This window comes from Ctenopharyngodon idella, chromosome 9 (assembly GCF_019924925.1).
Source record: "Ctenopharyngodon idella isolate HZGC_01 chromosome 9, HZGC01, whole genome shotgun sequence".
Lineage (NCBI taxonomy): Eukaryota > Metazoa > Chordata > Actinopteri > Cypriniformes > Xenocyprididae > Ctenopharyngodon > Ctenopharyngodon idella.
The window spans coordinates 20,746,053-20,759,421 of NC_067228.1; the positions used below are offsets into that span (position 1 = coordinate 20,746,053).

The 13,369-nt window shown below is 35.7% G+C and overlaps 1 protein-coding gene across 1 annotated transcript in view; it reads left to right on the top strand.

Annotated features, from left to right (window-relative positions):
• The window catches only part of pth2ra (parathyroid hormone 2 receptor a), a 61,959-nt gene that overhangs the window by 20,866 nt on the left and 27,724 nt on the right, over positions 1 to 13,369 (top strand). Inside the window, exons 7-8 of the mRNA XM_051906901.1 lie at positions 3,452 to 3,605; positions 12,334 to 12,394. Coding sequence (XP_051762861.1) covers positions 3,452 to 3,605; positions 12,334 to 12,394 — 215 coding nt within the window. The remainder of the gene's footprint in view (positions 1 to 3,451; positions 3,606 to 12,333; positions 12,395 to 13,369) is intronic.

Below are 13,369 nucleotides of genomic sequence, written 5' to 3' on the forward strand. Positions count from 1 at the left end.
AGCTGCTTAATATTTTTGTGGTACGTTTTTTTTTTTTCATGATCCTTTAATGAATAGAAAGTTGAAAAGAACATTCATTTGAAATAGAAATCTTTTGTAACATTAAAACAAATCTGTCACTTTTAAACAATTTAATGTGTACTCACTAAATAGAAGTATTTCTTTTCAAAAAATCTTACTGACCCCAAACTTTTGAACAGTAGTGTATATAAACTCAAGTGTATAAAAGTGTATAAAAAAAAAAAATCAAGAGAGATACTAGCAGGTGAATTTGTCTATCCTTTGCTGGTTCCTCTTTTTCAGGTGTAGATTGAACTGTGCCACAGGTAATGTTTTCCAAGCAGCTTCCTGTGATATAGCTACTTTCCCCCTTTCCACTCCTTTCACTGTTATCTGCCCATAGTCAGAAAAAGAAAGTGAAAAAGTGTCCTCACCTAGAATCCCAAAGCTACTTCCTTTATTTAAAAAAGAAAACACTTGGGATTCAATCACTTACTCTTAATGCAATAGCTAGTTCTACAAAAAATAAAAAAGGCTGTTTGCCCCTGTGCAACATTTGATAACGTTGAATTGATTACATTTATTTAGTGTTTTTTTTTTTTTTCCTAATGTAATAGGTAGACTGATTGTGTCTGTGATTACTGACTGAGCCTCTTTCTAACTTTATTGATGCTCAGATTGTACTTCCAGTGATACTATACAGTTATGTCATTGTCAACACCTTTTAAATGAGATGACTGAAAGGACAAGATGATGGGTGCTGCTGGAAATGTATTTATGGGTTATTTGGAATACCAATATGTTCATTATATGTTCTTTTTTTTTTTTTTTTTTTTTTCAAAACAGAACACTCAAATACTTGCCAAACTCACAAAAAAATTTCCATATAAATATATATTTTTAAAAAATAATACAGCAAGAATATTTTGTGTATCTTTGATTTCTTACGGTTAGCTGTTGCTCTTCTTTTAAGACCTTTAGTCAAAACAAGTTTGGTTACTATTTGAATTCTTTAAATGGTAAAATCAGAATCTGCTTTTTAGTTCAGTGTGGTCAATCTTTTTTTTTTGGCACTTTACTTTCTTGCCAAAACGTAACACTCAAAAACTTTATGCCAAACCCACAAACAAAACCAATTTATTACATGCCCAGAATTTACATATAACATTTTTGAAACACATTATGCCCTTTATCAAAATCAGATGATGGTAACACTTTAGTATAGGGGACACATATTCACTATTAACTACAACTTTTCCCTCAATAAACTGTTAATTTACTGCTTATTTATAGATAGTAAGGTAGTTGTTAAGTTTAGGTACTGGGTAGGATTAAGAATGTAGAATAAGGTCATGCAGAATAGGGCATTAATATGTGCTTAAAGGATTAGTCCACTTTCAAATAAAAATTTCCTGATAATTTACTCACCCCCATGTCATCCAAGATGTCCATGTCCTTCTTTCTTCAGTTGAAAAGAAATGAAGGTTTTTGATGAAAACATTCCAGGATTTTTCTCCTTATAGTGGACTTCACTGGTCTCCAAACGGTTGAAGGTCAAAAATACAGTTTCAATGCAGCTTCAAAGGGCTTTAAACGATTCCAGATGAGGAATAAGGGTCTTATCTAGCGAAAGGATCGGTCATTTTCAAAAAAAAAAAATCAAAATGTATATGCTTTATAGGCACAAATGATCACATCACAAGTGCTTCCACCAGAACGCGATTCCGTATTCTTCAAAAAGCTTACGCTGAATGTCCTACGCCTTCCCTATTCAACTTACGGAACGAACGCGGCGCCAGTTCCGTTTTTTCCGTAGTGCAGCCCTTTGAAGCTGCACTAAAACTGCAATTTTGACCTTCAACCGTTTGGAGACCATTGAAGTCCACTATAAGGAGAAAAATCCTGCAATGTTTTCATCAAAAACCTTAATTTCTTTTCGACTGAAGAAAGAAGGACATGGACGTTTTGGATGACATGGGGGTGAGTAAATTATCAGGAAATTTTTATTTGAAAGCGAACTGTTCCTTTAATAATTACTAATAAACAGCCAATATTCTAGAAATATGCATGCTAATAAGCAACTAGTTAAAAGACCCTAAATAAAGTGTTACCCAGAAGACTTTGATGGCTCAGAAGACTTCTTTTCTCTGATTGTCTAGTCAAATCTTCATATGATCAGTTAATTCAAAGGGAATATCCATAGAAATGGAGTTCTTTTGATTTTTCTCAAAAAATATCCTCAGAGTTATCATTATTAGCACATCATCCACTTACAACTGTTCAAGAAAAGCAAGTACCCAGCATACCTACAGTAGGAAGTCTTTCAATAGTCCTTGAAAAAGATCCATGGTATGACTTCAAGAAGTTGCCTGAGAGAATACCAAGATTGTGCGACAGAGTCTAGGCAGAGGTTGGCTTGGAAGTTTGAAAATAAGAGTTTGGATTTGTTTAGCATTTTTTGGTCACTACATTATTCCCTATACAACCATTTGTTTTGACTACTTGATATTTTCAGTGTAAAACGACTTTATAATTATTCCTGATAATAAAGAGAGAAATATCCGTCACCAGTAAGCTTTGAAAATGATTTGTGATGTGAAATCCCTTTTAATTCAGTTCATTGGTCTGGAAATGCTTTATGGCTATTAACCACACAGATCTGTCACGGCAGTGAGCTAATAGCTTCATTGAAGTGCCGCTTTCCACCTACAGCATTCAGCCAGTCACCTGACTGTAGTGAAAGGTTGTCATTTTGTCACACTTCTACTGTCCTAATGAGTGTTTCTGTCATTTGACACTGACATTATGTCATCTTAAAATGAAGTTAGTAGGCAAATTATTCTAAAAAAGGTTTCATGACAATGACGATGAGCATTTTTTCTAGATTATAAAAGAGAGGGCTTAAATGTGATAGTTCAACCTTTCTTTCTTCAGTGGAACACAAAAGATTTTTTTTTTTTTTTTTGGCCATACAGTGAAAGACAATGGGGTCCAAAGGTGTTCTGACTTAAAAAATTTGAAGCATTCTTCATGATATCTACTTTTTTGTTCCGCAGAATAAAGAAAGCCATGCAGGTTTAGAATAACATGAGGGGTCGTGCACTGATGCAGTATTATTAGAGAGTCTTGGATGGATTTTGCTTTGATCTAAAGGAGCCCATGTGAATGTACTAATTGTACCACAATAGAAAACAGAACAAAATCATCTTGGTTCCTTTTGCTCTTCTGTCTTATGTCAGTCTGAACTGAGGCACCTCAACAGGGGACTGTTTTCAAAAACTCTTGGTTGAGGTGGCCTCCAACCAAGAGTAGGAAATAGTTTGTCGCAGCTGAAATATTGCTTCCCAGCCAGTATGTTTACTGAATAACTTGAGACATTTGGCTCTATTTAATCAAAATTGCCATGTTTTGATATGAGTATTGACTTGGTTGCTATGCTCTTCTTTTTCAGATGGGTTGTAAAGTGACCGTCTTGCTGTTCATCTATTTCCTGGCTACAAACTACTACTGGATCCTGGTGGAGGGCTTGTACCTGCACAGTCTCATCTTCATGGCCTTCTTGTCTGATTCTAAATACCTGTGGGGCTTCACTTTGATCGGGTGGGGTGAGTATGTCATGGTAGTGAATTTCAATTTGTATATTCCTGCTTCTGTTGGGTTCGTAACACTTCTTGGTAAATGAAATCTGATTTTGATCTGCTGGATTTCTAGTTTTGTTCATGGACAGCTGGATGACGTATAGCGACTAGGGGTGTAATGGTACACGTATTCGTACTGAAAATTTTCGGTACACGTCTTTCGGTTCGGTACACGTGTACCGTCGAATACAGAGTTGTAAAGCCCATAAACCACTTTTAACCACCATTCACCACCAATAATCGCAATAAGCTCTGTGTTTTGTTACTTTCGATAAGAAACAAAGTCTTATCCCTCAAATTCTGTCCATTTTATCATGAAATTCAAACAATAAATGCCGTTTTGATGCTTTTTGATGTGGCGTGACAGATCACTGTACAGGCGCCTCATTTCAAACGGGAGCATGGAGCGCGAGTGAACACGATCATCTCTTCCTCTTTACTAGGCTACTAGTTACAGAATAAACATAAATGGACATCTGAAGGTATGTTGAAAGATACAGTACGACTTACTGAAATGTATCTCGTGTAATCGCTTAATCAGTTATTCAACCACGGAAAGACAAACAACTTGTAAACAATATGTCATGTAGCATTTATCTCAGAAATGCCATTCAGTGTCCACAACTCTTTCGCTACGTGTATGCACTATAAATAAACCCCACTGTTTAAATAAATTTGTCATGAAAACAACTTATGACGGCCACTGTGTAAACGAATACATTTTAACATCGAATTGGAGTAGAAACAGATTTTGAAGTCAATGCAAAAACTGCCTTATATGCAATTTACATGTTTGCATACAGTTTTTATGTGAGTGTTGATTATTATATCTAAAAATAAATAGCAACTTAATTTAGGCTCTGTTATTAATTGTAACCTTTAATATTATAGTAATGTGCAAGAAAGGGCTCCCTATAGGCCTATATAGTTTACAGCATTAGCAGAGATAGATTTTTTTATCCTTAGGAAAATTTTAATTATAATTGAATTTACAGAGACACAATTTGTTCAGTAAACCACTGAGAGAAAAAAAAAGGCAATTTTATGTTTAGTTTTCTCCCTCCTGCTGTACCGAATCCGTACCGAACCGTGACTTCAATACCGAGGTACGTACCGAACCGTCATTTTTGTGTACCATATTTTGTATATTTCCCTACACGGAATGTACTCTGATCTATAGCATGTTGACAAATGGAATCACATTGTAAAGCCTACTACACAATAATACACACCACACAGGAAATGCAATTTACTAAATTGATTTTCCGTGAATAGACGGTGTCACCAAGTGAAAACCCAGAGCAAACCAACAATGAGGACCCTGGAGAAAGAGCGAGTAGAACAAGAATATGTGTTTACTGAGAAGAGATGAATAGAGAGGAAGGAAACCAAATGGAGTAGCTGAAAAAAAGAGTCACTCTAATTAAGCATATGAATCATGATCTGCGCTTGAGAAATACTGGACTGAGATTTCAGTTCAGTCCAGTATTGCATATATTGAATTACATGTTGCTACTTCTACTATATTCTCTATTTCTGGATCCACTGTTGGGGTTCTTCACTTCCTCTCCATGCAGCTTCTATGACAGCGTCATTTTTCTCCAAGCTAAAGAGATAGCCTGCAAAGATATTGAGCAGTATTCACTGCTTTTTTCTTTCATCTACAGCTTGAGAAAACTTTGTATTATGTGGAGGAAATTCTTTGCTCAAACATAATTGTGAAGCATGAGATACGTACATCTTCAGAAATATACAGAATCAAGTATAGGATCAAAAGATCTTCATTGTTGACATTTGATAAATGTGCTTTTTCAGTAGAATAGCAGTGTGTTTTTAGCTAAATATGTAATTAGTAGAGAACACTAATAGTTTTAATGTGAGTACTGGCTGGTGATAAATGTGTTAGTTGACAAGAAAGCAATACTTCATTATAAAATGAATTTGAATTGTTTGGCTAAAAAAAGAGTCTGTTTAAAGGGCTGTGAAAATAGTTTTAAGAGCATTGACCTTACTTTGGATAAAATTGACTGTGAAAAACGAATTTAATTTGTAATGTGGAGATATTTTCCTGTTCATTTATTGTGTTCTGCAGTCTGATGCTTCCACATAATACAAAAAATACTTTAATAAGAGAGAAATGGCTCTAATTGTGTGGATAATATATGGGAGGTGAACTGTTGGAAACTATATTGTATGTTCTGATGTGTGACATGCCATCTCCATCTAAAACCTTTTAATTGTTTAAATGTAGTTGTATTATTTTCATGACCTTGAAATATGGAATATTTGTACTATTAAAAAATTACACTGGAGGACCATTCCAAATGAACTAGTTAAGTCAAAAAGTTGATTAAAAGTGGCAAAAGAAAAAATACATTTTTGATTTTAAATTTCATTTTAATAAGTATATATAACACTTTTGCCTTTTTAAAATATTTATATTAAAATGTTTGACCTCAAATGTCCTCATGCATTTAGAAATAAATATACTGTAAGTCCACTAATTTGCTTGATATCATTATGTTATTAATTATCTCTTTCATTACACATTCTTTTGCTGAAAAGATAAAAACGTTACAGAAATAATCAACCGAGCCTTTATTTTTTCAATGAGAGGTTTAATGAGCTCTGAATATTCCATGTTTCAGCCAGCTAAACCTTGATACAGATGCAATAACTTACAGGGGTTTTTGAGAAATAAATATTACCGAGATCTCATTACGTCATTTCTCATCACCTATCCTATTTGAACTCAATGACTAAACTTATAAAAAAAAGCAACTGTTTTAACCGTCGGCAGATTCTCTGCATTCAGTTCATTATGTTGGTCAAAGCAGCATGTAATTCAACAGGGATGTTGATGGCCACCCCACGCATATTCTGCAGCTGTGAAGGTCTTGCTTATATAGGGAAGAAATGCTACTTTCTTTCTTTTGCTCAACATTATAAAACATACAGATGCCCACCTCAGAGATGGCTGCCTTTGAATATGTATCTTACGTATTCCTTTGAGAAATGTCTACATGGAAACCAATAAGCTATTATTTATAGCAAGTGGTGTTCATACCCTTTCCTCCACTCCCACTCAGAGAAACAACACAATGATAGCTCACTGCAGTTTGTTTTGAGAGCTTGCTTCCTTTTCAAGTGGTTTCAAGTTGAAGTGTTCTTTATTTATTTGTCATTCCTGTTTGATGTGTTCCTAGTGGAAGGGCAGAGATCGAAGTACCTTTGATATGCAGATTCACAGTTCTAGGAGTGGCTGCTCGCTACATTCTTGTGAATGTGTTTGGCATGGCTTATTAATGACCTATGGGTTAAGCCTGTGAAAGTACTACACAATAATGTCACGATGCTGTTATTATAATTTTAATGAGGGGAAATCTTCCATCTTCAGAGGATGAGCGATGTAATTCATGTTGTGGTTTTGAGCTCCTTAATATCTTCTGATGCCTATAATAATGTCACAATGACAATATCTTACATAAAGGATTCATATCTGTTTGATGGAACCATTGCTAAGGAAGGGTAACTGAACTATGCTGTGTGATGCAATAATCATTATGGCCAATTTTATTCTAAAAATTATTTAAAGGGATAGTTCAACCAGAAAAGGACATTTGTGTCAGTCACTTACCTACATTCACATCCAAAGCTTTATGATTTTTTTTTTTTTTTTCATGAAAAAGGAGTTTTTCAGGTTGGCTGTGTGCACATTTCCATACAATGCTCATGAATCTGAAGCTGGGTTAATTTGATCCAATTCATTGTATTTGGATAATTTATTAATTTGGATTACTGCATTATTTCCGAAAATATGCTGATAAAATAAATATAATTAGTGAGACACTTTGCACTATAGTTGAATATTGATAAAATAATTGTTTAGACTCTATATTCACTAATTCAGTTTGGGATAAGAAGTGTCCATTTATCCATGTACATTTTATTATTGATCAAATAAAAAAAGTCATGGAAAATATGTTGTATAATGAATATTGTAACAAAGCTGGACTCAGGCAGGGATCCATATGCAAAGCTTTATTAAAAGTGAGCATGGTCGTACAGGCAGGGTCAAACGGGAACAAACAGGAACAGCAAGGGACAGGCTGAATCGTAGTCAGGATACAGGCAATGGTCAGGACAGGCAGATATCACTCACAGAACAGAATACCAGGCAAGGATCAAAGGCAGGCAGCAACGTGTCGATAACGGGTAACAGGCGGGAACGGGAACAGACGCACAGGATAATAAACGCACAGAAATGCAACAACAGTTAACAAGACTTCGCCAAGAGGTGGTGTGTGAGTGAGTCTTAAATAGTCCAGATAATAGGCTACAGGTGTATGTGGCAAATGATGATTGGTGTGAAGTGTGCATGTGACAGGCAGGGAGGATTATGGGAAGTGTAGTCCAGGAACTGACAGGAATCGTGACAAATATACTGTACATAATATTGATGCATTTTAACACCTCTACTACTAAACAAATGTGATTTAAGAGCTACAACTCAAGATTTTCAGCAAATTATGGTTTCAATTTTGTCATACAAAACTAACGTATAGCTTCAGAACACTTGGGATTTAGTTCATAAGTTGTATGAATTACTTTTATGCTGCTTTTTATTTGATTTTATGACATTGCCTGGTCACTATCTGGTTTGGTTATATAAAATGAACTGCATGAATATTCTTCAAAAAGTTTTATTTTGCATTCCACCGATAAAAGAAAATCATTGAAACTACATAAGAGTGAGTAAATGATAACTGCATTTTCAGTTTTGGTGGACTGTACCTTTCAAGAATTGATTCAATAGATGAAAGTACAAATTCTCTGACAGTGGGATATTCATACTCATAGAAATGCAGTTTTATTTTAGACTGACTGCTCACCTACTTTTTCCTGATTTACCAGGAAATGTTCTAATGAGTATTAGGTTATATAATAAGTAGGTTGTATAGCATATCAATGGCATGTGTGAAGATGTGAAAGAGAATGTATTATGAGTCAAGACACATATTATTTCAACATGATAATCCTAGACTCCCAGTTACCCCATCATCGCCATGGGAACAGCTGTCTGAGAGGAGGGCACCCTCGATTGACATGTTGACCCTCAGATCCAGGCAGTTTTGCTTCTTGATATGCATGATATGATCTTGGTTTCTCCAAGGTTTAAACCGTGCATCTCATCAGTAGGAAGCAGCGTTTTTTCGTTTAGTGGCTGAGCCGCTCAAGATTAACCACAGCTGTTAAAATAAATTCATAATAAAATTTTCATAACATCATCATTATGGATTTTGCAAAAGCAGAGAAATACTTTACAGAATCATTTTTGTATTATTATGGTTTGCATAAAACAAAACAAATGCACTGCCGTCTTTTACCATCCCAATGTCTATAAGAAAAACGTTTTTTTGGTCTTTAACTTGTGAAGTGATAGACCAATTCAACCAAGAAGAAAATTGAGATTTGGCTTCCCTGATCCCATTGAGTTTTAACAGACCCCCTAAAGCAGTGTTTCTAAACTGAAATGGATATTTATTTTATTTGAGAATGAATGAGTCATGTGTGAGGAGGTAATGATTTCTGAGCTTTGATGACTGATGATCCGAAAATAAGTTGAAAAATAAAAAGAACAGCTGAATACAGTCAACACATTTTTCTCTGCATTCTTATAGTTATTATTTTGGAATAAATGTAAAAATGCTTAAAACAATGCTTGACAAATATGCTACTTCATTTTAATAAATAGAATAATAAACAATATAAATTGTTTTCTTGATAGTGTAAGTAATGTTTATTAACCTGAAAAAAAACGTCAACATTGAATGTGTGATGTTAACATGAATTTACATAAAAAAAAATAAAAAAACTGTGAGAACTTTGCCTCGTCATTTCAGAACACCACTGCACGCCATTGATATAAATAAACTCAGCAAAAAAGAAACATACCTTTTTCAGGATACTGTATTTTAAAGATCATTTTGTAAAATCCAAATAAGCTTCTTCTTAATTGGAAAGTGTTTAAGCTATGTTTTTAATGCTCATTCAATGAACCATAAACAATTATTGCACATGCACCTGTGAAACAGTCTTTAAGACACTAGTTTACGGGCAGAAGAAAATTAATGTCACAGTTCCAGTAACTTTAAAGAGAACATTAAAGAGACCTTTCTACTAACTCTGAAGAAACACCAGGAGATAGATGCCCAGGGTCTCTGATCACCTGTGTGAACATGCCATAGTCCATAGGCATGAGGACTGCAAATGTGGCCAGAGCAGTAAACTGTAATGTCCGTAATGTAAGACGCCTAAGACAGCGCTACAGGGAGACAGGCAGGACAGCTGATCATCCTTGCAGTGCCAAACCACATGTAACCATATGTCCCCACAAACATTTTTTAGAACTTGCAAGTGCCTTGGTGGAAGAGTGGAGTAACATCTCACGGCAAAAAATGGGCAAATCTGACTGATGTGATGCATTGTAGTACTTAAAGCAGATGTTTGAAACACCACATGTACTGCTACTTACTGATTGCTACTTTTGATATTAACCCCTGCTCTGTTTGGGGACTCATTATCCCATTTCTGTTCATCAAATGTCTCTGAATTTTGTTCCGTCTACTGTATGTCTCAGTTGTTGAATCTTTTTCATGTTCATACAACTACAGGGGTTATACAATGAAACTGAAATACCTGGTTTTAGACCACAATAATTTATTTGTATGGTTTAGAGCCTTCTGTTTTGCAGCCAACACAGTATCAATTCGTCTTGGGAATGACAGAAAGTGTCCAGAGGGATTTTGAGCCATTCATCTTTCAGAACAATAGACAGGTCACTATGTGATGCCGGTCAGGAAAAACATTTTTTGACTTGCTCCTCCAAAATCCCCCAAAGTGGCTCAAAAATATTTAGATCTGGTGATTATGCCAGCCATGGGAGATGTTCAACTTCACTTTCATGTTCATCAAACCATTCTGTCACAAGTCTTGCTGTGTGTGTTGGTGCATTATCATGCTGATACACGACACCCCCTTCAGGGTACAATGTTTGAATAATTAGATGCACATTGTCCTCTAGAATTCTTCAGTTGTCCTTGGCAGTGACGTACACATCAAGCAAAGTAGGGAATGCCATGATATTGCAGCCCAAACCATCACTGATCCACCTCCGTGCTTCAAAAAAGTGCAGACCTCTTCCTACGGGCTTTTGCAGGGGGGAACAGGACAAGATGTTAAAGTTTTGGGCGGGAGCAGGATAAAATATAACATATTTTTGGCGAGAGCAGTACATAATCTTGTGGGAGCGGGACTGAAAAATCCATCCCACGCAGACTTCTACTCTGGGCACGCAACAGTCGGGTGTTAAGCCTCTTTGGGGCTTCTCCACACCATAACTCCCACAGATGTGGGAAATACAGTGAAGGTGGACTTATCAGAGAACAATACATGTTTCACATTGTCCACAGCTCAAGATTTGCACTGTCGGAACCAATGAAACCGACATTTGGCATTGGCACGAGTGACCAAAGCAGCCCGACCATGAATATTGACTCTGTGGAGCTCCTGACGAACAGTTTTTGTTAGACTTGCTGACGTGGTCACAGATGCGCCAGCGAAACACGCACCAACAATTTGTCCTCTTTTCACCTCTGATATGTCTCCCATTATGTTGTCTGAATTGCAAAATTTTATGTGCAGCTGTGCTGTTGCTCTTCACACTCTGTTCTTACTGATGGAATGTAAAATCAGTCAAGATTGGCCACCAGGCCATGCTTATATAGGCGTGAAACTTCCAACACTATATTGGCCAGTGTTTCAGTTTCATTGTCCAACGCCTGTATTTACACAGAAATTTGCTGGGAAAAAAAGCAGTTGAAAGTGGGAGAATGTTTCTTTTTTTGCTGAGTATATTTATTACTGACTGCAGTCACCAAAGACTTGATTTTGTTTACTTGGGTGTGCAGTGAAGGGCATATGGAAACTTTTACATGATGAGAATCAAAACTTTGTTTTTAGTTTTCAATTTCAAAGGCTGATTGTGAAGCGAGACAAACCATTCAAAGTGAAAAAATAATAATAGCAATTTTGTCAGAAACAAAATATTCAATCAAGTTTCCTACGTACCAGACAGAACGGATGTTCTTCCTGTCCAGTGTTTAGAATGAAAAACACTCCATTGGAGAATAAGTAAACAAGCAGCGTTTTTCATCGAGATTACTCCGCAGGAAATCCATCTATGAGTGCAAGTCTCCGCAGGTGCTCTTGAACCCCTGGGAAGGCGTTAAATCGGGGTCATGCTTCAGTGCCTCACTAAAATGTCTTAAGATATTTTAACTCTCATTTACACGATGTTAGCTTTTGTTCACGCCATTTCACGTGGTTTACTGCAATGCATACTAAAGTAGGACAACAAAATACTGTTGCATTCTTGTTTGGATAGTCCGCATAATATAAAGGGATGAAATGTAATTAAAGTCTCAAATGACTTTACAAATGCAGTTTACTCTCTTTAGATATATGTTTGTAAAATGGTGACCAGAAGCATATTTTTTAGATAATGAAAAAGTTTGACTGTGACATTATAATATTATATAAATTATGACCACTAGCTTTACCATCATTTTCACTTACAGTATAATGTTTGTTAGCAATTCATTGAAATACTTTTCCCCCCTGTGTTTCATTTCAGGTGTTCCTGCTCTTTTTGTTGCAGCATGGGCAGTTGTCAGGGCAACGCTGGCGGATGCAAGGTGATTTCATGTGTTCATCCTCACAGACTTGACCTCTTGTCCTAGAATCTTTGTAGAAATGATGGCAGATATCATTTAGGTACTTTGTATGGTACTGTTCATGAAAAATATTGTGGGTAAAAAGCTTTGCGACAGAGCTAAAAATGTATTATCTATCTCAATTTTTTAGCCTTTTGATATATACAGTATAGGGTAATTATTTTCAATCAGAGTTGCAGGGCACATTTGCTAGTTCGTGAACTAATTCAATCGGTGAGTACTTGTCTTGGATCTGTACTGTAAATGCTTGTGTTCTTATGTTAAAAAGCCAACGTTCAAGCTATTTATCACCAATTCATCAAAATTAAGTAGTGTTTTCATGTCATATTGATGCAAGAGCATGCCTGAGGCCTTATCTTTTCCTTGTTTTATTTTCAAACACTTGCTAAATGCCATTGTCTCACTCCCCTCGAGAGCACAATTTGTATTCTTGCAGCATACAGGGTGTTAGTGATGGTACAAAAGAAAATGTCTTCAAGCAACAACTTGCTGCTTCTCTGGGGAGAACGTTCTTTATAAACATTAGGCTTTGTTTTAGCTGTAGTGTTTCTTTTTTACTTGAGTTGTTAAGGTGTCCTAGTTTAGCTTATCACAGATTGTATCTTTATCTTTGTTGTATCTAAAAAAGTCGCAGTGCCTAATATGTTTTAATGGGGTAATATGGTGTAATAAGAAATCAATTAATCATTTGGTAACACTTTATTTTAGGGTCTTTTAACTAGTTGCTTATTAGCATGCATTTTACTAGAATATTGGCTGTTTATTAGTAATTATTAAGTACATATTAATGCCTTATTCTGCATGACCTTATTCTACATTCCTAATCCTACCAAATATCTAAACTTAACAACTAACTTACTATTAATAAGCAGTAAATTAGGCGTTTATTGAAGGAAAAGTCGTAATTAATAGTGAATACATGTTCCCTATACTAAA